Source organism: Oryctolagus cuniculus, chromosome 10 (assembly GCF_964237555.1).
Source record: "Oryctolagus cuniculus chromosome 10, mOryCun1.1, whole genome shotgun sequence".
Lineage (NCBI taxonomy): Eukaryota > Metazoa > Chordata > Mammalia > Lagomorpha > Leporidae > Oryctolagus > Oryctolagus cuniculus.
Window position 1 is genome coordinate 50,600,078 of NC_091441.1, and position 26,333 is coordinate 50,626,410.

At 39.6% G+C, this 26,333-nt stretch overlaps 1 protein-coding gene across 2 annotated transcripts in view; it reads left to right on the plus strand.

Annotated features, from left to right (window-relative positions):
* Window positions 1–26,333, plus strand: part of CHST9 (carbohydrate sulfotransferase 9) — a 306,919-nt gene that overhangs the window by 112,175 nt on the left and 168,411 nt on the right. For both annotated transcript variants that reach the window (XM_051851321.2, XM_070050355.1), the window contains exon 3: window positions 24,460–24,498. In XM_051851321.2, coding sequence (XP_051707281.2) covers window positions 24,460–24,498 — 39 coding nt within the window. The remainder of the gene's footprint in view (window positions 1–24,459; window positions 24,499–26,333) is intronic.

The window sequence follows — 26,333 nt, forward strand, 5'->3', positions numbered from 1 at the left end:
CTTAGACCTCCATGTAGAGTTGTAGGGGAACAACCAACATTACAAAATGTAAGAGAAGATGAACTAAGAAATGTGAACCTACAGAAACAGAAAATGCAATGGACTGTTCTGTGCCCATGAAAAAAAAAATATTCACTTAGATACAAAATTGAATAAAACACTGTTTCATGGTATATTGAGGGAACAGCATTGTGGCATAATAGTTAAACCACCATTTGCAATGTGGCATCCCATATGAATATCAGTTCAAGTCCTACCTGCTCCACATCTGATCCAGCTCCTTGCTAATACACCTGGGCAGGCAGCAGAAAATGGCCCAACTGCTTGGGCCCTGGCCACCTACTTGGGAGACCTGGATGGAGTTATAGGCTCCTGGCTTAGGCCTGGCTCAGCTCTGTGTTCTCTCTCTTACTCTGTCACTCTCTCCCTCTCTCTGTAACTCTGTCTTCCAAATAAACATATCCTTTCTGTGGGGAGCAACTCGGACTAGACTAAGTTACTGGAATTAAGACTTATTCTATGCATCTGCTCTCCCACAATATGGCGCTGGGAGAGGAGAAAACAGCTTCTACACAGCTGCCTCCAGTTCAACCAATAAACAGCAGGACCTGCTCCTGATTGGAGGAGAGCAGCGTACTCGGCGTGTGGGCAGCCGAGTTGGGATTGGTGGAAGAGGACTATAAAGGAGGAGAGAGACAACATGCACCAGGAACACCTGAAGGAACACCTGTGCAGCCCCCGAGAGAGCCGGCCGGCGGTGTGCCGCTCCCCCGCGGAAGTGGGAAAAAGTGGCAGGGGGAACCGCCCTTCCACGGAGGTGGAATGGACGGTAGCCAACCCGGGAAGAACCAGCAGCAAACCCGGGGAGGGCCGAGCAGACGAAAGAACAACGCAGGGTCCTGCGTCGTTCCTCCACGAAGAGGGGGAGCGACGCCTTTCAAAAATAAAGGTATATGGAGCTGAATCCACAAACATGAGGGTACTTCAAGAAGATCATGGAGGAATGGAATTAAAAGTTAAGTTCATGATGACTGGATAAAGAAAGTGATAGACATACAGGATGGAATACTACTGTAGCTCTATCTCAAACAAAATTCTGAAGAAACTACCTATGACTAACTAAGCTGACCTAGTAAAATCAAAACTAAAAGCAAGGTTAGACCATTATCATCATAAAAGAAAAACAGATATTTAACATATATAATTCATTTATTGTATATATTGAAATCACTCAACATAGAGTACCGGAATGTTATGCATGAAATATATGTATGCTTGTAAAATGTATGTATTTTCATGTAACCCACTGACTGTCACCTCTGCCAGGAAGAGCCAACCTAACTTCCTAGATCTCATCACTTTGAATTGGGTCAAAGTGAGACTGAACTCACAAATTCAAAGAGAGTCAACTGGCCAAGCAGACAGACTATCTATTGTTGATGTAGTTGTGTAATCTTGGTTACAGGTCACACATGTGGACACTCAGGTCTACAGCTTCAACCTCTGGCACATCATATAGTTCCATAATAGCTTAAAACATTTCATTAGTAATATAAATATTGCCATGAGATTGCTAAAAAGTCCTTTGGCTTTGACATGGTCTGCCTTCAATGTTCATTATTAAGTCCTTTGGAATAAGCAAATCATGAAATTGTTGATGACAATTCTGGTTGTACAGCATCCCAGAGTGAGTGATCTTCAACAGTTATGACAAAAGGAAGGATTTAAGGATGTCCGACAGCCTGGCTTCCAACAACTAAGTTTCATGTAAATTGCTGGAAAGCAGCAAACACACAGAGATGAGGCTGGCAAACAGCAGTCCAACATAAGAGAGGTTTTTGTTAGTGTTTTTTTCTAAATGAAGACTTCACAAGGTTGCTATTAGTTTAGGAACTAGAGTTATAGTCACAGTCTCTCACAAGCCCAGTGGTAGCCCAATCAAATAACAGTCTTCACACTGGACAGTATAGACATAGCTACTGAGGCAACATTCATCCTAACAGCCACACTTATGCATAATGGTAAGCAGGAAGTGTCACCTTCAAGCACAAGAGGTGGCAAATATGTGAGAAGTCAACTCCTAATGAAATATGGCATAGAGATGTATGTCTGGTAGTGAAAAGAGGAAGGTAAGAGACAATTTATACCAACTCATAGTGAAGATGTCTATAGAAATTCCTCCCAGGACTTTTGTTATGGCATGAATGGCTGCCCCTAATTCATGTGCCTGCTACTAATGATGTCATTTTTATATGAATAAATCAGTCTATTTTGTCCCTGCAATTAATTTTATAATACTGTATTTATAAGGATAGTGCATATATTCCAATGATATACAAATAGTAATAACTTAAAGATTTTTAATAGTTAGAAGAATACAAGCATATATTTATTAAGTTCCTGGTTTGATTAGGATGTTATGTTAGGTTAAATCTCACATTGTAGATATGATACTCAGTTATTGTAGAGTGTGTACCTGTGACCATGACTATCTAAATAATCATCAAATAAATCAGAACATTCCAAGTATAACGAGAACAATGGGCAAAATATTACGGGGTTTCAAATGTTAAGTCCAGATCATTTCCGATTTTACACCTCAGAGCTGGTAAAGAAGCCTGAAAAATCTTTACAAGGGGAGTTGGACTTGTGCCCTGAAGCGTGAAAGAAATACTGACATGTATCAATGATGGACACTAGATGAAGAGGAGGCATATTTCAGAAGAACGGGATCCAGTAAGAAGAGAAACCACTCTACTTAGCACAGGTGCTGGAGAGCTCAAGGATTTAGCAGTGGGTGGTGAGCCACCCCAAAGTTAGCAAGAGTGAGGCCACTACCACTACCAGAGCTGGAAGGACTATGGGAGGAAATAGTTACAGAGCCCAGTATCCGGGGTGATTGGCAGAGACTGGCAGCAGGGGCTGACATGTGGGAACTGGATCCATGGAGTTGCCACAGAACCCTGCAGAGTGGAGGGAGTGGGCAGTGGCAGATAGTCTGGTTACCCTCTTCCCATGTCCCCCAGGTTTCCATCAATACCTACCATAGACCAAGGAGTATAAGGAAATGGAAATCTGTGAAATTCAGTTTCCAGCAGCACAGAGCAAAGCAGGATAAAAATATGAATAAATCTGAGAGTAAGCAGGCAGTGGGCCATCATGGTTTGCAAAAGTTGGGTTGGCAGAAACAAGGGATGTTTGGGAAATAACAAGTACCTCAGTTTACCTCTATCATAGGGTGAGTTAGGATAAGTTCATTCTTCCTTTCTTCCCAGTTTGGAGGGCCAAGCAGAGTACCTGATATTTGGTGAATCTCAGTAAATAAATCCTTGTTAAATAAATGAATAAATGAAGACATGAATAAAGTTATGTAATCTAAAAATGGAGTCAGACAGCGTCCACAACACAGAAGATCTTCAGCTACAGATTAAGTTTGACATTTACAGGGTAGGCAATGTAGAACCACTAATGACCTTTATGCCTGGAAACATGATCAAAATTATAGATATACATATACCAATTATACAAGTCTTAGCGTATTTTGTCCAGTCAGTATATACATTATGTCAAGTATGTAGGACTTAGTGTAAACTAAAGATCGGGTTCCTTATTCAAACATTATTGAGAATTTCAAGATAGCAACAGAAGAGCGAGGTACAGGGTCCTGAAGATGACCCATACTCCATGCATTATATTACTTTCTTCTGAAAAATAAAATTATTAGGTTCAATATTAACTGTCAAACTTAAGGCAGAGAGTAGCTATGAAAGACTTATAAATACAATTTAAGACAACTATCCTTATTTAGTTTATTCTTTTTTTAACTTTTATTTAAAGAATATAAATTTCCAAACTACAGCTTATGGATTACAATGGCTTCCCCCCCCCATAACGTCCTTCCCACCCGCAACCCTCCCCTTTCCTGCTCCATCTCCCCTTCCATTCACATCAAGATTCATTTTCAATTCTCTTTATGTACAGAAGATCAGTTTAGCATATATTAAGTAAAGATTTCAACAGTTTGCACCCACACAGAAACACAAAGTGAAAAATACTGTTTGAGTACTAGTTATAGCATTAAATCACAATGTACAGCACATTAAGGGCAGAGATCCTACATGAGGAGTAAGTGCACAGTGACTCCTGTTGTTGACTTAACAAGTTGACACTCTTGTTTATGGCGTCAGTAATCAACCTAGGCTCTTGTCATGAGTTGCCAAGGCTATGGAAGCCTTTTGAGTTCACTGACTCTGATAATATTTAGACAAGGTCATAGTCAAAGTGGAAGTTCTCTCCTCCCTTCAGAAAAAAGGTACCTCCTTCTTTGATGACCTGCTCTTTTCACTGGGATCTCACTTGTGGATATCTTTCATTTAGGTGTTTGTGTTTGTTTGTTTGTTTGTTTTTCCCAGAGTGTCTTGGCTTTCCATGCCTGAAATACTCTCATGGGCTTTTCAGCCGGATCCGCATGTCTTAAGGGCTGATTCTGAGGCCAGAGTGCTGTTTAGGACATCTGCCATTATATGAGCCTGCTGTGTATCTTTATTCCCATGTTAGATCATTCTCTCCCTTTTTTATTCTATCAGTTAGTATTTGCAGATACTAGTCTTGTTTATGTGATCCCTTTGGCTCTTAGTCCTATCATTATGATCAACTGTGAACATAAATTGATCACTGGGACTAGTGAGATGACATTGGTACATGCCACCTTGATGGGATTGAATTGGAATCCCCTGGTATGTTTCTAACTCTACCGTTTGGGGCAAGTAAGCTTGAGCATGTCCAAATTGTACATCTCTTCCCTCTCTTATTCCCACTCTAATATATACAATTTAAGACAACTATCCTTATTTAGTTTATTCTTGAATAAATATTACCCTTATGACCTCTGGAATTAACTCTTTATGTGCCAAACCTGGGCAGACATGGTGCTTTGGATAAAAAGTATCATCCTGTGAAGTAATTGTTGACATCATGTAACATACTAAAGGCACTGTTGCTTAAATGTTGATTTGTATGCTCATACCTTATTTAATTATTTTTTAAAAAATAATTTATAGTGAACCTCTTTCTGGGTCAAAATTGCTGTTTTAGTTACTAATGTGAGGTAGAACTATTCAAGGTAGAAGAGTATTCTTTTGTTTTTATAATTTGTTTCTGGTGGTGTTAAGCTCAATTAGGTAGTCCCCAAAGCTCTTCTTCATGTATTTACTTAATCTTCACTCTGATATGAGATGTAGGAGTTCCAAGAGATATCTTAACTGCTAGATCAAACACATGATTCCATTTTTTCACTTTTGATAGGAGAAAATAACATGCCGTACTCATGTGATATTACCGGAATAGCTTTGTTCAATGCCAAGACCTAGTTCTAGGAGTAAATAATTGGCTTCTAATTTCATCAAAAATGTGACATCTGCTTCTGTTTATTCTGCTTATTTTCTACAGATGTATTCCCACTTGCATGTTGTATTACATATAGGCTCTTATCAAAATAAGGAAAATAACTGTGATGGTTTCCCTTGTAGGAGTGTGAATGGAGTTGGGAGATAGAGGAAGACAGTGAAAGTTGGGGGAAGGAATATTTATGAGAATAATCTATGCTTGGAAAAGGAGAAACCAAATCATACAAAAAGATTCCAAAATATAATATCATGTGTAAGAGTTATAACTTCATTGTTTTCTCACAGATTATAAAAAAAACACTCACTTTGAGTTTTGGTACCCTTTCCTCAGACTATACTCTACTGTTGCTGCAATAAAATGATTGAAGGGAAGAGGGATTTCATATATTACAATGGATTGGGCATTCCCAGAATAATCAGGCAGTCTGTCAGTCTGAATATACAAAATTTAATATTCCGAAACTCACAATAACTACTCTTTTTAAATCCAACTTTACCAACAGGTTCATAGGAGCTATATAAAAGTGAGGATAAGGGAGCAGGACTAAAAATGCCCCCAAACAAGTCACTGTCCCATAAAAGTAGATAAATGAAAAACAAATACCATAGATACTATCCCTCCATTAAAACTGACAGACTAGAGGTGGTGGTTGAATCCTCTGACCCTATTACAGAAAAGCTTTTTATTTTCTTTCACTTTTCTTTCTTTCCTTTTTTCTTTTCATTTTTCCAGAGAACGAAAATGTCAGACAGCAGAGTGTTGTTCCTGCCACAAAATATTATTAAAGCATAACTACCAAGCCAGAAAGCATCTCCCTGTAAATTTAATGCAATGTCAGTTTTGATCTAGGTGTTTTGCTCTCCAAAGAGATGCTTAATCTTCTAAACAAAATTGAACTGAATGGATTTCACAAAAATTCTGTGGTGGTAAAGTGTCAGTCCAGCTTACCAGCCAGATAACCAACTAGACATATTCCCATTGGCAAGTAGGTGAACCTCAAACTTAGGCTTAACTATGAAAACAGTGATTGGGTGGTACAATGATGAATGACACCATTTTATTTTCAAGAAGGCTACTAAAAATTGGGTCACACTCCTTGAATATATTATTTTGAATAAAAACAATTAAGTGATCATCAGGATCAAGACCCAGTGAGGTAATTAGATGAAACAAATGTAAGGCTCTAAGAAAAATAATTAGCAAGACTTGAAGATGTTTACTGAACATGGTGACTTCATGGAAGTCATGATATTTACAGAAGTTTAATGAGACCAATTTAGTTCATCTTTTTAGGAATGACTTTAATTATCTTTTTAATACCCAAATGAATGCATGTAAGAAATTAAAATAATTTGGAATATCTGGTGAAATGTAATTAATGAAAAAAGATAACTAGGTTTGCATAAAATTGCAGGTAAAGTATCATTGGTATGTATGTAGGAGGCATGTAGATTCAGGCATTTGGAGTGCTGGTGTCATCCTAACAAAATCACATCAATTTTTATTTCACTGTGGTTTGAAAGTTGTGAATTTAGATCCACCCTTTATTGAGAACATTTTTAAAATGTTTATGTGAACTTGCCACTTTAGTGTTTTTTTTTTTTTGCTTCCACCTTGAACATGAGTAGGTACAAGTTTTGAGGGAACAGCAACTGACCATACTCACATAACTGACTCATCTCCTGATTCAGCTTGCTAACTCCTAGCAGTTAATACTCAAAGTATGTTCACTTTCTAAATAGCTGGAGCTGGGCTGATCCAAAGCCAGGAGCCTGGCGCTTCTTCCAGGTCTCTCATGCTGGTGCAGGGGCCCAAGGATTTGGGCCATTTTCCACTGCTTTCCCAGGCAGCTGGGACTTGAACTGGCGCCCATATGGGGGCCGGCACTGCAGACTGTGGCTTTACCTGTTATGTCACAGCACCGGCAGCCCCAGGAGTCTCCTTCTCATGAGCACAATAGATTTGAAGGCATCAGCAATTTTTCCTGAACTTTTTTCCCCGGAGCCACCATTTTCACTTCCCTAGAAGGCAGAAGATGACTGCCATTGATTTTGTTTTGATAGCATACTTTAGTGTTCCATTAGTGTTTTTCATGCATATCTATTTCACACAGCAGTTGTAAAAGATCCTAGCATGACAAAAATAAGGCTGGAAATTCTTGACTTGCCAGGATTGGGGAAAAAAAATGTATAACCCAAGGACTATTGCATTCGTCTGAAAACAGATCAAAATCAAGTTACATGTAGCTGGTTGTGAGCTCTTATTCACTCAGAAAACTTTCTTAATATGGATGTATTGTAATTCCATCCCATGACATTATTCAGTCTTAGTGATGCAATATTAAGATGTATCTTGATATTTCTGTCACTTAAACACAACAAGAGAGGCTCTAAGCAGTGACTGTTATTTCTGTCCCCTCAAGTTTATATATTAGAGCACTTATTGTTATGCACCCAAACTAAATATCTTGCCTGGGGATATATGTCCCATGTGCCCAGCTAGAGATGCCATGTGGTACTTGAAATGTTTGAGATGACAAATAGCCCGGCAGGTCTGGCCTCTTCCCCTTCTGCCATGAACTGCTGGTGATCTGTTTTAAATTGTGTGTGCATTGTAGGGTGAAACATGGACTAGGAGTTGCCAGCCTCACCCCAAGCAGTGTCCTATTGAATATGAGATTAAGCGAAAGTCTCTGGGAACTAGCCAGAGAACAAAAGTGCAAATCATCACCAGAGGCATGAAAAGCTAACAGAAACATCCTCCATACTCCACATTTCATCTAGATGTTTATGGTGTCATATTGAATTCTGTCCAATATTTCTAAAATGCAAAAAAAAAAATACTCCCACCACATTTCTTTAGATGAAAAGTTTACCCATCCATTGGAACATCATTTGAATACCTATAACAATGGGCTAGATTTTAAGCTACCTTGAAGTTAGGCTTGCCACTTTTGTTTTTAACCCAAATAGTACTTTCCAGTACAAAAATGGCATTGCTGTCAACTGCATAGAAGAGAGTGCTCCGCCTGGGTCCATTGTGGTGGTATCTGCATTGATGGATATTGTTGGAAACCAAACACAGCAGCTTGGTTCCTCTCATGCTGGCTCCATTAAATGTTGGCAGAGCTCAGAACCTGCCTGAAATTTTTGCCCCTGTAAGGCTTTGATATTAAATGTTTGTAAATGTGTGATCTGCATTTTGTAACATTTTTCTTCACTCTTTGGAATTATTCTTTTCTGTGTTTGTCTATTATCACTTTCCCAGAATTTCCACCCAGCATGTCAAGGGCTGAGATCAGCCTTCCTAGTCATACTCAGACCTGATTTTTTTTGCCTTAAATATTTATTAGTGTCACAGGAGTTCAAAGTAAATTTTTCAGGTATATCCATAGATATTCAGGGTTCTGGGAAAAATCTCTTATGAAACCCTGGGAATGTAATTGGATTGTCATCTCTTCCTTCCAAGGCTGCCCTCCACAGAGTTGGAAAACAACATTGTGAGAATCTGCACCCTCCTGGACTCCAATCCCCATCACCCTCACCACATATGAAACATTTTTTTAATATTCAAATAACATCATCATTTAAAAATCTGTAACAAACAGTTTAAAATCTAGCTGACAGATTGGGGCTATGTAAGCAGATAGTTCAGATATTTTTATGAAAAAATGCTACATATTTTGCACAACAAAGGAAAAAATAGAATTGACCCATTTCTACAAGACTTCAGAGAATATGTACACAAATGACAGTGAATCTACATCCTATAATGTCATGCTCAAAAGAAACTGTTCCTGTCCTACTTGATTGACTTTATATCAGTATACTATTCTTTAAAATTTACTTTGAATTTTTAAATATACAATAAATTTCATAATCAAGCATTTATAAAGAAATTGTTATTGTATTTAATTTATTCATATTATGCCTCCTTAGCGTAAGCATTACTATGCATTTTTCAGAGAGTCAACTGAGGGCTGTACAAATAAAAAGAATCATTTAGGTCCATCTGGGTCTCTCAATTTTTTACAGAAATCAGCTCAGTGTTACAAAATTCTGAGGGATCATGTGGTAAACAGTGTGATTTTTTTTTGGAAGTCTCAGATGCAAATCCAGGAACTAATGTTTACTGGGTTGTCAGGGGTAAGTTCACTTCTCTGAGTCTCTATGTCCTCAATTACAAACTGTGAACACACTGCCCCCACCTTTCCCTGGGACTGGCACAAGACTTCAGTGTGTGCTCACATCTTTTCTGTGTATTCTTCCAGGAACAACCTTTTGTGTTTGTGTCATGGCACACCTGTGCCTGCAATTGCTGAGCCTGGGGCAAAAGAACCAACAAAATCTCCCTCTTCTTCCCCCTCCCTTCACAATCCCCCCAGCATTGTGAGAGTCCACATACGCATGAACTGGACAAATCTGCCCACACACCCACGCCCCAGGCGTCCTTTGAACACTTCTAGGGTCTTTGGGGCCCACACAGCAGTGATGCCATTTGGGCCCGTCCTCCAGAGATCTGATCTGGGCAAAGTTTGATAACAGTTTGGCATAGGAACATCTACATACCGTATCAGAATCCCTGCTCCTCTCCAAATTCTACCTTCCTGCTACTCTGTACCCAGGAGGCAGCATGTTAGGGCTCAAGTGATTGGGTACCTACCACCCACATGGAAGCACTTGATTGAGTTCCCAGTTCTGAGCCTTGGCCTGGCAAGCCTCAGCTGTTTGTTGTAGGTATTTCAGGAGTGAGCCAGTGCCTCTGTCTTGTTCATCTCTCTCTCTCTCTCTCTCTCTCTCTCTCTCTCCTTTCTCCCCTTCAAATGAAAACGCTGTCCCTGGCTTGTCCCCCCCCCCCATAGTTTCTGGGACTAACTTAAAGGCAATATTCTTTCCCTCATAGTCAACTTTTATATAATATAGGATGCTTTTGGCTGCCAATAACTAAATCCTCTAACCTAACCCAAAAAAACTAACCCATAGCACGGCTTCCTGAGGCAATGTGGTTCCATGATGCATTAATTCAGAGGCTCAGTGTCATTACCCTTAGGGTGTCTTCCCTTTGTTCAATCTTGGAGTGAGTTGGTTTTGCCCTCATATCTCTGGTGTCACACCCTGATATGAAAATATCCACTGGCAAAAAAAAAAAAAAAGATTTCTCCTATATATCACTTTTGTTGACAAGAGAACTTTTTAATGAAGTTTCTGAACAGAACTTGTCTCATATGGCATTGGTCAGAATTGTCAAATGACCACTGAAGCCAAGGAGGTGGACCCATGAGGATAAGTTTACATGTTTTACACATCTTGCATGAAAAGAGGGTTGAGTACCAGTGCAGAAAAAGAGAAATAACTGTGAGTAGGCACTTAACTACGTCTTTCATGGGAGATAAAGCTACAAGTTAATGAGGATGTCATATTCTTAGTCTTGAGCAAATTTATGAGTTTCCAGTGGCTGAACACAACTGGACTGTTCTGTTTCGTTTTTCAAAGATGGTTAGTTTTGGTTTAGTTGAAAACAGAGCTACAAAGAGAAAGGGAGAGACACAGAGATCTTCCATCTGCTGGTTCACTCCCAGATGGCTGCAACAGCCAGGGCTACGCCAGGCTGAAGCTAAGAGATTAGAACTGCAGCTGGGCCTCATATGTGGGTAGCAGGAACCCAAGTCCTTGGACCATCTCCCACGGCCTTCCCAGGCGCTTTAGTGGGAACCTGGATTGGAACCAGGGCAGCCATGACTGAAACCAGTACTTCAGTATGGGATGTAGGCATCCCAGCGGCCACCCCTTAACTGGGATATCTTTTGCAATGTTCCTACTCCTGTATTGGTGCCCATGTGCACTCACCCCTTAGGGGTACTTTGCTTTCTGCCTCTCTGCTGGGCTGCATTGAAAAGAGCTGTCCCCTGTACAGTGTCAGTGTCTGGCTTGCATTTCCTGAAGTCAGCACCTCACTCAAGAACACCAATCAATTAAAGATGTTGCTAGAAAACACCTTATTGCCTTAGGCATTCGGATTGTATTTCGCTGCGTGTCTTGATCATTAGGGGAAGATCCACTCCCAACCCTTGCTGGAAGTCCTATCTGTTGAGCTGCTCTACAGACTCTTCTCTGTGGCCCCTTCACAAACCCTGGGCTGTGAATTTCTTGTTTGTTTTTTACAATGGCATTGCAGACATGTAATGCCCATCCTTCTATCTCCCATGTGATAGATACTCAGCAATCTTTGCTCTTTTTTGCTTTATCTTAAGGTCCAAGTGTTATCAAGCCATTTCTCCTACAGATCAAATGCACCAGACAATTAACAGTTTTCCCGATAAATTCAGATAGTCAGCAGAGTTTATGAGAATAGTTTTTACAAGATTACAAAGCGCTAACACCTGAAAGCAATAAATCAATATCCACTGATCTAAGCCCACTTTCCTAATTTTTTTCCTTCAGTCTAGGAAACATGAGCCTCCCTGAATGTCTAAGAGCCAAATCTTTGATGTGGGTCAACATGAGGAAAAAGATGAGTGAGATGAGGATTTTTTAACATTGAAAAGGAAAAATGGGGCTAGCAGGAATAAAAACACAATTAAGCTCACCTCTGGCCTCCACTCGCTTTCTCCAGAAGTTAATGAAGGGATGATTAAGAGCAGGGGGAAAGAGCAATGAAATGCCCTTGTTTCTTCCAGATGAAAAGCCGGGCAGGATTATATGTCCGCTAGCCAAATAAATTGCTATTTAAAGTGAACAAAGTCAGACTTCACAAGCCTGGATACTGATTGCACTCATGTCATTACCTTTCTTAATGAAATGTTTCCCCTCGTTGCCTTCAGACAGAAAATTAACTGTAAATAATATTAAAACTCTTAATTCAATATGGATTCTCCTAATTTATCCTTCAAAAGTAAATCTACCCAGGGAGCATGAGATTATTTTTAATTATTAAGCAAAAATGGCTGCTGAATCTTTGGAGTGTTCCAGTTCAGAGGATGTTTTTTTTTTTTTTTTTTTTTTTTGACAGGAAGAGTGGACAGTGAGAGAGAGAGAGAAAGGTCTTCCTTTTGCCGTTGGTTCACCCTCCAATGGCCGCCGCGGCCAGCATGCTGCAGCCAGCACATCGCGCTGATCCGAAGGCAGGAGCCAGGTACTTATCCTGGTCTCCCATGGGGTGCAGGGCCCAAGCACTTGGGCCATCCTCCACTGCACTCCCGGGCCATAGCAGAGAGCTAGCCTGGAAGAGGGGCAACCGGGACAGAATCTGGCGCCCCAACCGGGACTAGAACCTGGTGTGCCGGCGCCGCAAGGTGGAGGATTAGCCTATTGAGCCGCGGCGCCGGCCCAGTTCAGAGGATTTCTATATAATTTGACCCATAACTGGTAAAGTTTTTGAAGCTTATATGAATATTGTTGTTTTCAGTGGGGACCTTAGTTGAGGGTTTATAACTTCTAAAGTATTAAATCACTGGCGTATTTCCACTTTGCTTTTGACTAATAATCTGGACACAAGGAGATATTCAAGTGCTTTTATAAAACCAAGATTTGCATTAATCTACATGGATGACGCTTCACCTACACTCCAATAATGATAGCTTTATTAGGATTAAAATGCTGGATAATAGAACATATTGAAGGAATGTAGGTGAGTCCTAGATTGACACATATACCAATAAATATTGTAATTATAAAAACAGAAAAAGATGGAGAAAATTTGACTAATGGGTACTAAGTTATAGTCAAGTAGAAGAAGTGTGGTGTTCCATTGCACAGTAGGGTAATTATAGATTATAATGATGTACTCTCTCTATATATATATATTTTAATCTCGAAGAAATAACTCTTTTTAAAGAATAAATAAATCTAGAAATAATTTTTTGTTTTACCCAAAAGAAATGATAAACATTTAACAAAATAGGTACTTACCCTGATTCGAACATTACACATTGTATACATGTACTGAAACCTCATGGGATACCATCAATTTTCATTGTCAGTTAAAATTTTTTAAAAATTTGAAAGGTAAAGTAAAACCAAAAAAATATATTTTGACTTTCTATTGCTGCATAACAATTTCAGATCTTGGTGGCATTAAGAATAAAAGATTGTCTTGCTTGTGATTTGTGGCTAGGAATTGGGAAGACTGCAGCTGGACAGTTTGTCCTGAATCCACTTGGAATCTGCTGAGGTGACTGGAGCTGGAGAATCCACTTCCAGGATGATTCCTTGAGTCACACATCTGGCCCCTGGGTTGGAAAGGCTGGACCAGGTGGAAACTGGCCAGGGACTTCTCAGGCAGCTCTGTTCCAAGTGGCCTCTGCTTGCAGTTAACCTGAGCTTCCTAACAGCATAGTGGTCTGGGGTAGTGTGACTTCTTACACTGTGCCCAGCTTCTTCCAAGCAAGTTTTCAAAGACTCAGGAAGTAGAAGCTGCCTGGTTCTCAAGGTCCATCTGAGAAATTTCCAAGTATTACTTTCACCATATTCTGTTGGTTAAGCAGTAACTAGTCCTGGATACTAGTTATCCAGGACTCAAGACTTTTCATGTATGGTCTTCTTTATTGTATGTAATACAGGAGTGAATAAGCATTCTATGAAGAGATTCTTTAATTTCCAAAACAATTCCTTGCAGTTTCTCTTTTATAATGAATACTCCAAAGACATTTATATATGAGGTTCTTTAAAAGTGATTGTTCACTCCTAACTAACTAGAAACATGTTTATTGCACAAAGGAAAGTACAAATGAACACGTCCCAGGTCTAGTCAGTAGCTGAAGTTAATGTTATTAAAATTAGTGTTCCTGTTTTGCACAGCTATGTAAGACTTGGCAATAAATGGGCATTTACTTTTGCCAATCTGACTTCAACAACTAAAGGTCTTCCAAAAATCTTCTCTGCCAAGAAATGACTGCCTCAGAATGAGATCCTGAATATCAAAAGCATTACTCTACGATTTAATTCACCCAGGCCAGTTTTGGGAATCTGAAAGGGACTGTTTCTTGTCACATTAATTATGCACTTGTCAGATGGATCTAAGTGGGAAGAAATTCTGCACTTGAGAATTTCCAAGACAACCTAAAGCAATTGTTCCTCATACTGATTTTGCTATTTCTTTGCAGAAGGATCAACCCATGAAAAATTTTTGAGCATTCAGTTCTTTTCTACATGCTATGACGGATGGTAGCCCCCAGGGCTGTGGAGTGCAGATGGAGAGTCTACTCTGCCAAGGCAGATGGTCAACCTCACAGGCCCAGATCTATCTGTATCGATATGTTTCTGAAGGGGCAGTGTTTGTATCTCAGTACTCACTGTGGCAGCCCACAGTACTCACTGTTCTCAGAATGGCTCCCTTTGCCTAGGCATCCTAGCAACCTATCAACTAACCAAATAGAAACAGACAGAGGAGCAAGTGGAGTTTATCTAAACCCGCAGGAGAGCCATCAGTTTCCAGGACTTTACAGAGACTCCTCCTCAGTGTCTGCTGAGGCCAGTGGTAAATCAATATAAGTATGAATCTAGTCAAAAATAATAAAATAAACTCCTTGACCTGTTTATACTATTAACCAAACAAAAGCTATGCAGTATCCACAGTCTTATGTAGACCTTTTAGACCAGTTAGGCTTTAAATTGGCCCAGATAAGCTTCTCTGTTCCTGCCTTATAATATGTCCTTTTAAATCCTCTCACATCCCTGTCTGCACTGTTTCTTTTGTAAGTAAAGATAGAATTTGTCTATTTAAATGAAGAGACCACTGAAATTTCAAAAAAGTTGCTTGGCTGAAAATCCTGTCCTTTATTTTAAACAGCGAGGCAGGGAGACCTCCTGGATCTCCTGCTCAGGTTTTCCTTTCTGTTTAGACCCTCCAGACTACTGACAGCAGTTCAATAACTGCTGGCAAATCCAAAATGTGGATAAGCATTTGAACCATAAACTCTGGATCTAAACTTATGTGATCTTAGCTCATAAGAGGGAAGAATCTTGGCATGTCAATTTGTGTTCCATCAAACCAGCTCGTATTTGAGAAGGGTTAGCACATGAGAAGGAGAGTAAAGGAATTCACTAAATTGGAAAACCATTTCTCCAAAAGAGGGAGAACCAGAGAGAGAAGTGATGATACAGATATCAAGAAATTCTCAAAGAATGAACTTTTGAATATCTGTAGTAGATGAAGCCAGTGATTTTGAGGAGATTAAGAACTGTAGTATTGCTACTTACCACCTAACATGGAATACTCCTATAGAGAAGCACCCAGCAATACACTTTTTCTATGTCCCAGGCACCAGGGTGAGAGTATTGTAAGCATTCTTGTATTGTACTCTCAGAACATGGAGGGATGATTATTAAATGCTTTATTTTATTTAAATGTTATAAAGATACTGACATTAGCCCTCTTTTCAGTACTTATTTATGTTTATTACCCCTTCTTCTAAGTAACCCCAATTTGACTTAGAGAGATTAAGTGTGCAGCATTCCATGATGACTAAGAGCTCTTTGCTGCTCTACAAAAATTTCCCTTAACCACCATAACCAACAAGTTCAGAAAAGGTAAAAATCTCTGTGTTCAGTCTTCCTATTCACTAACTGGAGTTTTATGTGTTAAAAAAAATCTTAGCTTGCTTTCACCACTGGCAGATAGAAAAGGTTATCATCTTCTTCACCATAAATAATATTTAAGTGTCAGTAGAGTTCCCAGTTCATAGCAGGTACTAAATAAATACTAAACCACTAAAAAATTCAAAATCCACAGTTCTTCTACAATATTCTCCTCCTGAAACACTGCGATTAGATATTTAGCAGTTAGAATAAGGAGCTGAGTTACTCAAATAATTTGATAAGCAGTAAGTGGCTATTAAAATAATCTGCAGAAACATTTTTAACAAAATAATGTATTTGGATAGCTCTTAAAATGTACAGACTGATTTTATGTGGCTTAGGGATAATCCCAACCCTACTTATCCCTTTCCTTGTCCCTCCAAATGTTTTATTTCCCTATCACTACTCATTTGTTACTTAGTATTTGGATGACTTCACAAAATTATTTAACTATATGACTCAATTTTGTTACTGAAAAATGGATATAATTTTGTAAAGCCTCATAATACAGTAAGAATACATGAATGAATCCCATATAATGTACTGATAACAATGACAGACACATAAACTTTGTTTAGTAATCATTAGCTACTATTATTAGCATGATAACAGTACTCTCTGCTAATATCACTTGGAAGCAAAAGTAGAAGTAAAACAAATTAGTTCTATTTGTTTGCAATGGAAATATCAGAGGATATTGGATGGAGAGATAGATAAATAGGTAGACCTTGTGTGTGTGTGTTGTGTATACATACACATACAAGAGAAAGAAAAAGGGAGGAGAGGAGAGGAGAGGAGAGGGGAGGGGAGGGGAGGGGAGGGGAGGGGAGGGGAGGGGAGAGGAAGAGTGGGGAGGGGAGGGGAGGGGAGAGTAGGGGAGGAGAGGACAAGAAGGACTATGTAATGAGAATACACTATGTTTCATTCTCAGTGTTGCATTGCTCACATGTTCCCAGTTTAAGATGAAAAGTCAGTCCATCTAACCCCAAGTCCGTGTGTGTGTGTGTGTGTGAGTGTGTATTTTGCTATATCTATATAGTGATGTTTCCTATGAGAAGAGATTAACCAAGCAAATCTTGGATTTAGTTGGATTTTATGAATTCATATTCTCTCTCATTACAACCCATAAGCAGGAATATCTTTGGTATGGATGGAAAGTACCCCAAACAGTAATAATACTGACATTATTTTAAACTATTGATAAAGGCTTTTTTTTTTACTTTTATCACCCAAATGCACATTCTAAACATTAGTTGCTCATAAATCTTTCATTAAAATAGCCAGATGTAGCAAAAGTGGTGACCTGAGATTTAGGTCTTACTTATAAATCAACTAGCACTACAACCTAGTTAACTCTGTTTGCAAATTGAAACATTTGAAGCAAGTATGTCTTAAATCCACTCCTACTCTAAGTCTCTCTAAAAATACAGAATTAAAACCCTACCTCCTTCCACTTTTCATAGTTAACCCAGAAATACAGAAGTTCTAGCGATTCTCATTATCCAAATATATTGCCAGTGTTTTTCCATTAAAATCTAGGTGAAACAAAACTACATCAAAAAATTTATGAGCGTTAGCATTATATTATCTGTGGTTGTATTATCACCTCTTTTTTAAAAAAGAAATAAGTAGCATGTGCACAGTAATTTTCCTTGTCATGATTCTATGCCTTCTTCATCGTGCAGTTTGCCAGAGAAACATCGGACATAAATGAACATTCTCAGGTATCCTAGCAACAGGATGTGATTAATAATACCTCTCAGAGCCAGGCAGATAAAATGCCTGAGAGTGAATTCAAACTCAGAATTGGCTACTGAGAAATTGGTGGTGCAGTGAGGGAAGCTTGATAAGATTCCATGTCAGACTTTACTCTACAAAGATGGAAGCAAGTAGAGGAGAGATTCTGTTTTAATGGGGGTATACTATATCTGATCATGAAAATTCTATATGTGTGTGTGCACATATGCATATATGTAGCAAAAATATATGCATGTGTGTATGCACACACACATAATTTTCTTTTCCTTAAACTTACAAGAGATTCTGAGTTCAGTACAAATGCCTCTACTCAATACTGGTGATACATCATCAATTTGCCATTTATGTACCTGTGGTTTTAAAAGATCAAAAACAATCACTGTGATTAAGAGACTTCTTCCATACTGAATTACTGAAATGTACTGCAAAAGTACATTTATTTAATGTTTCTCCATGGAATAGCATCAATAACCTCAACTCTAAAATAGTTTTTTAAAATATCAAGACTCTCAGTATATACAAATAAATAGTCATGATGTATGAAATTTTTGTGTTCAATGAAATACATTTTTGTAGACAAGAAAGAGTTGTTTTACTCTGCAAATTCAATTTTATGAGATTACAGTCTATTTTTATTCATAGCAGGTGGAGTGTCACATCCAGTTTAAACAGAAATAAGATGCAAACCATACTTTAATGCTTTGCTTTTAAACTAGAATCTGTGATAAAATAAAGCACAACTAGGACAGAATGCATGTTCATTATTCTAAAAGCTTCTCTGTTATTTTATTGCTCACTTTTCTAATATAATAGCTTTCTAGGTTGTCAGTTGTAATATAAATACCTACTAAAAGCTCTGTTCTTGGTTATACTTTCACTAAATTTTAGCAATACTGAAATTTACTTCATGCTTTCCAAAGTTTCAAGCTGGGTTGGAGTGTGACACAGTGTCCCTGTGTCAGCTCCATCTCAAGAATTTGTGTTCAAGGCAGGTATTTGGCATTTGGCATCTGGAGAGAAAAAGACGTAGTAGGACTTGCTGCTTTCCCTTTAGAAGGCTACAACCCAATTGAGGAAACCAACCCCCACCTAATTATGAGCCAAGCAATAGAGTTAGAACTATTGCAAAGGTAAAAATGAAAGGCTAAAGAAGAGCAGAAAAAGGTTGCTGGGGCCACCATGGTGCAGCACAATAGGCTGACCTGCCATGCCACTAGAGCACTGGTTCAGGTCCTGATTGATCAATTTCTAATCCAGCTCTGTGCTAATGCCCGAGAGGGCAGCAGAAAATAGCCCAAGTGCTTAGACCCCTGCTACCCATGCAGGAGATCCAGATGAAATTCCAGGCTCCTAGCTTCAGTTGTGACCATTTGGGTCAGGAACCCAGCAGATGGGAGATCTTTCTCTCTCTCTTTCTGTCTCCCTCTGTTTGTAATTTTCTCTTTCAAATAAGCAAATCTTGAAGGAGGAGGAAGAAGAAGAACAAAAAGAAGAAGAGGAGGAGGAGGAGGAAGCAGAGACAGGAGAAAGAAGAAAGATAGAAAAAGAAAGAAGAAAGAAGAAGCTAGTAGTTCGCTATTTTCTGCAGGGTACAGGGAGCCGGGGAAGCTGGACTAAAGGAAAAAACTTCACAGAACTCTGGCATTTGAGCTAAGCTCTAAAGGAAGAATTGGGTTAACATGTCAAGACATTACAAGAAAGACAAAACAACATTAGTGGAGAGTTGAGGGGGAGGATCTGTTCTGGTGTAATGGATAAGTATTCTTTATGCTGATCGAGGGATTGCAGCAGACAGTGTTTAGTCAAATCATGCAGGGTTATAAACTTCATATTAAAGAAAGGTGGCTTTTGAGCTTTAGGAGAGATAAGAATGAAAGGACAGAAAAATCAAGGAAAACAGTTAGGAGCCTATTTTAAAAAGTAGATGATCCTAGGAGAAAATAATGAAGCTCATGAACCATAGCAACAGCAGTGAAAATGGGGAGGACAGATCTGAAATCCCTTACAGACCGCGAGTGTAATGGGCCAAAGAACAGGCAAGATGAGGAGGTTAGTGAGCGGGAGGAGCCCATGGTACTTTGACTTCATGTTTGAGTGCCTGAGGAGACAATGCTGAGTGAGGATGGAAAGTTTTCTATGGGAATATAATCATTGAAGGTAAGGACTTGTGTTGAAGTGAAGTGGAAGGTACAAGCAGAGATTTCCAATACATCTAAAGGCCAGATAGAGATGTAGGTCTCAGAATCATCACTTTCTGTGGAGGTATACGTTGTGAAGATGAACAATAAGATCATCCAAGCAGCAAGATAAGGAAACCCAAACAAAACCTAAAAGGTCATCTGCATTTAAGCAGTGCAATCTCTATGTACCTTCATCAATGCAATATTGTTTTAATGTATCTATTTTTGTTTTTATACTTTAAAATTTAATGTATCTACAACTAAGCATAAAAATCTAAGTAATCCCAGCAATAGAAATAGTAGCAAGTAAAACTAAAGTTACACTTACGTTGCACTCCACAGTTTACAAAATCCTTTCATTTAACACTGAGGCTGAATACTGTTTGAGGTGCTGGTGACACCTTACCAACCTTGACTTCCAGCCTCACTTCTGAAACCTTGGGCCCACGTTTCACGTGAATTTTATGCTAGTTAGCCATATGGAATTATCTAGCCCTCAAAACACTCCAGATAAGTGGGTTCCCATTCTCACTTTACAGATAAGAAAGTTGGGGGAATGAGTCATTGCCTACAGTTTAGCATCACTCTGGGCATGCTCCATTAAGTCAGTCATGAATTGATGTATGCTTTTATAACACATGTAACAATTTTCCCAGAACTTAGAAGCTTAGAATAATGGTACCTTTTATTAGACGTCTCACGCAGTTTATGTGAAGAACTCTGGAGTGGCTTTCTAGATGGTTCTGGATCTGGGTCTCCCGTGGAATTGCAGTCAATTGCAGTCCACTGAAAGCTTTACTAGGGCTAATGACTAGGTTGCTCATATACTTCTAAGTTCATTCTGGCTGCTGGCTGCTGACTGCTGACAGGCAGCCCCTGTTCCTCATTAGATATTGCCTGACAGCCTCAGTTCCATGCTACATCTACCTCTGCTGGGGTTGCTTGAGTGTCTTCATCCTATTATCTGACCTTTTCCAAAGAGATAGCAAGTGGATAGCAAAATGAAAGTCAAAAATGGCCCGTTCTTTCCACTGGGATCTTTTTTTAAAGACCTAAATGAAAGATCTCTACAAGTGAGATCCCAGTGGAAAGAATGGGCCATCAAAGAAGGAGGTACCTTTCTCTGAAGGGAGGAGAGAACTTCCACTTTGACTATGACCTTGTCTAAATAAGATCGAAGTCAGCGAACTCAAAAGGCTTCCATAGCCTTGGCAACTCATGACAAGAGCCTCGGGTGATTACTGACGCCATAAACAAGAGTGTCAATTTGTTAAGTCAACAACGGGAGTCACTGTGCACTTACACCTTATGTAGGATCTCTGTCCTTAATGTGTTGTACAATGTGAATTAATGCTGTAACTAGTACTCAAACAGTACTTTACACTTTGTGTTTCTGTGTGGGTGCAAACTGTTGAAATCTTTACTTAATATATGCTAAATTGATCTTCTGTATATAAAGATAATTGAGAATGAATCTTGATGTGAATGGAATGGGAGAGGGAGCGGGAGATGGGAGGGTTGCGGGTGGTAGGGAAGTTATGTGGGGGGAGAAGGCACTGTAATCTAAAAGTTGTACTTTGGAAATTTATATTTGTTAAATAAAAGTTAAAAAAAAAAGAAAGCCAAAAATGTTTAAGGCCCAACTGGAAAAAATCATTCTCTATCACCTCTGCAAATTCCTACTGGTTTATGCAAGTCTGTCTAAATTCAATATATGTGGGCACTACAAGGATATGACTGTCAGCAGAAGGGAAGATGGAATCATTGGGATGCTGTGGTTACTGCAGCATACTATATATCCCAGGTACATTCAACTTTCAGGATTTATGCCTCATTTCAATATGAGTTAAAGACTCTCTAAAGAAGTGTTTTCATCAAACATTTTATAATTCAAGGCTATTTTTTTAAATTCATGAAAATATTTGAAGCCTCTACTACTTCTAAATGTATAACCAAATTGTAAACAGAAGCTTTCTCATAGAAAACTTAAATGAAGAGGTGCCCCGTCATACTTGGTAATGAATGAGGCCTTTAAATGGACTACTCATGCCATTTGTCTGTTTGAACCATTGAAATAAATTGCATCAAACAAGTCCTCTGGAAATCACCCAAATGAATAAAATGGGCCATTAATCAGGGTGCCAGTTAAGTGAATTCTACACTTTTGGCAACTGCATGAGGGAAGATTATATATTTTCCATCTTACATTCTAGGGGCTTAATGGATGTGAAGTACTGGCAGGAAAACTTAGATAAGTGTTAGGGTAGCTTCAATGTGTTCCATAGTCTCACAGTAACTAGCTCCAGTTGTGAGTTTATAGACAGCAAGAAAAGTGACAGCCAGAAGGGTGGCCCTGACTTACTCATGCCAAACCAATTCTCTCTCCTCAATAGCATTATTTAAACACACCACTGCTCTAGTACAAAGTTTGTTATCTAAGTCTTAAACGCTACTTAAGTGTCCAATGCTTAACAGAACCTTAATTTTGCTATTGCCCTATCCAGCTCACGTGGACGCTGCCATATTTCATGAACAAGGAGCCATATCCTCAGCCTCCTCTTCCTCATCAATACTTACACCTCAGGTTGTCACAGACTGTCATGTGTTCCCCACCCTACCTCTGCTAAAACTGCTCTCTCACAATCTAGTGACAACTGTGTGGACTGCAATCCTGTCTCCTACTTCCTAAAACTTTATTTGTGTTGTATGTCTCTGCACTCTGTTGATCTCCCTGGAATTCTGCTTCTTGTCTTCGTATGGTCCCATCTCACAACATGGAAACAGTGTCTTGCTGGTCTTGGTTGGTGTCCTCAGCCCATTCCTCTGTGCCTTTAACCCCCCATTTACATTTATCCCCTTGACTTCAGCTGTCCCCTCAAGAGAGACCTTTCTTTCTTTCTTTCTTTCTTTCTTTCTTTCTTTCTTTCTTTCTTTCTTTCTTTCTTTCTTTCTTTCGACAGGCAGCATTAGAGAGAGAGACAGACAGACAGACAGAGAAAAAGGTCTTCCTTTTTCTGTTGGTTCACCCCCCAAGTGGCCACTACAGCCAGCGCATTGAGACCCGCATGCTGCACCGATCCGAAGCCAGGAGCCAGGTGCTTCTTCCTGGTCTCCCGTGCAGGTGCAGGGCCCAAGGACCTAGGCCATCCTCCACTGCACTCCCAGGCCACAGCAGAGAGCTGGACTGGAAGAGGAGCAACCGGGACAGAATCCGGCGCCTCAACTGGCATCTGTAATTTCAACTCCAGTCTCTTACAAGCTCCATGTCCCCAAATCACTTCAAATTCATTAATTCTAATCTGAATTCATCATCCCCACCCCCTATCGCATTTTACTATTTTGCCAAATTACATCATTATGTCCAAGGTCACCTAGGTAACAGTTCATCTTGACTGTTTCTTCTTCTCTCAACTGATATTTTGTAGCTCTTGAGTCTTATTTTTCCCTCCTCCCTACTATCATTTGCACCCACTAATTCCGTCCTCTCCATTCCCATTGCCATGACCTAGTCCATGCTATTATTACCTCTTCCCTAGCATCCAGGATAATCTTCTTCCTGAGCACTACTCTGATGTTCAACATTCCAAACAAACTCTAAAAATACCTTATTGGCTGGCGCTGCGGCTCACTAGGCTAATCCTCCACCTGAGGTGCCGGCACCCCGGGTTCTAGTCCCAGTTGGGGTGCTGGATTCTGTCTTGGTTGCTCCTGTTCCAGTCCAGCTCTCCGCTGTGGCCTGGGAAGGCAGTGGAGGATGGCCCAAGTGCTTGGGCCCTGCACCCATATGGGAGACCAGGAAGAAGCACCTGGCTCCTGGCTTTGGATCAGCGTAGCGCGCCGGCCGTAGCAGCCATTTGGGGGGCGAACCAACAGAAAAGGAAGACCTGTCTGTCTCTCTCTCTCTCTCTCTCTCTCTCTATCAAACTCTGCCTGTCAAAAAACAAAAAAACAAACAAACAAAAAAAACCATACCTTATTGACCAAATCCCCTTTACCATAGCCCATACTATTTTCTTTGCCAGGAGTCAACCTTTTCCCTATTCCAAATTACCCAAATCCCATATATATCTCAAGTTCCAAATCAAACACCATTTTTTCCATAACTTTATGAGCAACTCTTGTATTCCTAAAATATTTGCTTTGTCTTCCCATGTCTTTAAACTTCTGCACCTTTTGAGGTACATCTCAGTTTTTGTTATATTGTCTATTTTTTGTAATCTTCTCAAGTAGGTTTTTCCCAATAGTGCTTTCTATGGGAATATATATATATATAGGTTTATTGTTGAGTAAATGACTCTAAGTTATTAAGAAGATTTTTAAACCCAACAGCATTTTCAATGGCTACTCATTTATTTTGACTTTCATAATTGGTTTGAGAACATTTTTCTTCCCTGACAACTGTTCTCAGCTGTGTCTGGAACCTGGTTGAACATGGCTGAGATTGTAGCTGTGTTTGGGATGTGCCGTACACTGGCTTTCATCATAGTTATGACATAGTTTCATGGCCCTGCACTGTAACTTACTGTCACTTCTCATTTCAGGGAGAGTAGAGAAGACAAGAGAAAGAAAAGCAACTTCAGGTAAGATTTTTATCCAATTAGTACTGGCTTTATAACCTGATTTTATTTCACCTTTTAAAATTTATAACTTATCATTCAAAAATTTACAAAAAAATCGTTTATGATTCCTTTAATTGATAAATATTAGTTAAGATAAACTGAGAAATTGGTTTTTTCACTTTCACATAAATCTAGTATGTCCTTTCCATTCTATGGTCTTTTCCAAAGGAAAAAGATGAAATGTTGTTAAGTGTTTCGTACCTATCTGTTAAAAGGTAAGCTTTGCAACCACCAATTTTGAAATATGGACATCAAGATTGTTGACAACCAGTTTATGTTTATAAATGTCAAAATATCTCAATTATTTTTCTTAAAACTCTATGAAATTGGGGCCAGCACTGTGGCACACCAGGTTAATCCTCCGCCTGCAACCCCGGCATCCCATATGGGCGCCGGGTTCTAGTCCCGGTTGCTCCTCTTCCAGTCCAGCGCTCTGCTGTGGCCTGGGAAAGCAGTGGAGGATGGCCCAAGTTCTTGGGCCCCTGCACCTGCATGGGAGACCGGGAGGAAGCACCTGGCTCCTGGCTTCGAATCGGTGCAACTCCGGCTGTTGCGGCTACTTGGGGAGTGAACCAATGGAGGGAAGACCTTTCTCTCTGTCTCTCTCACACTGTCTGTAACTCTGCCTGTCAAATAAATAAATAAAATCTTTAAAAAAAACTTTATGTAATTGATATTTTTCAGGCAACATTAATGATTTAACTTAGAAGAATCCTTATGTTTTCAGGGAATTTTAGTAATGGTTACATTTCTAAGTTTTCTGTGTATCCAGAAGTAAATGACGCTTTGGCACAATGCTGTGCTGTTGCACATGGGAGGGGTCAGTATTTGTTAACAATAAATAATCTTTTACACTCGCATGTTTTCCTTTATTGCTTTGGATTTTAAATCATTAAGATAACTTTTCCTTTACCAAGTATATCTTTGCATGAAGCAATCTTCCAATACACATTGTGCAAAGTTGCTTATAATCACACAGCAATTTGATTTGGTGGACGTACCTACACCCTTCCAAACCCCATCAATCCACTAATAATATGATATGTGGGATCTGCCAATATAAAGATACATCACTGTCAACACTGTCTTCTTTCACTTCAATGTTTGTCTGGTCAATGAAGTATTATATGTATTTCCAAACAGTCAGTATAGTGAATAAAAGGCAAAGATCTACCTTAATACATAACTGTATCAACAGTGTAAGTACCTGTTTCTTCCCCCTTCCTAACACTAACATCAGGTATGTGGGCATCTTAGGACCCATACAATTCTTCAGTTAAATCTTATTGTTTGTGTTCTCTTTGTCGATCTTTTAAACCCTGATCAAGGCCGGCGCCGCGGCTCACTAGGCTAATCCTCCACCTAGCGGCGCCGGCACATCGGGTTCTAGTCCCAGTCAGGGCCCCGGATTCTGTCCCGGTTGCCCCTCTTCCAGGCCAGCCCTCTGCTGTGGCCAGGGAGTGCAGTGGAGGATGGCCCAGGTGCTTGGGCCCTGCACCCCAAGGGATACCAGGAAAAGCACCTGGCTCCTGGCTCCTGCCATCGGATCAGCGTGGTGCGCCGGCTGCAGCGCGCCGGCCGCGGCGGCCATTGGAGGGTGAACCAATGGCAAAGGAAGGAAGACCTTTCTCTCTGTCTCTCTCTGTCACTGTCCACTCTGCCTGTCAAAAAAAAAAAAAAAAAAAAAAAAAAAACCCGATCAAGAATACAAAATTTAATTTAAATACAAATTTCATGTATTTGATATATATAGATTCAGGAGCATAGTGATACTTCCAACCCTACTCTCCCTCCTG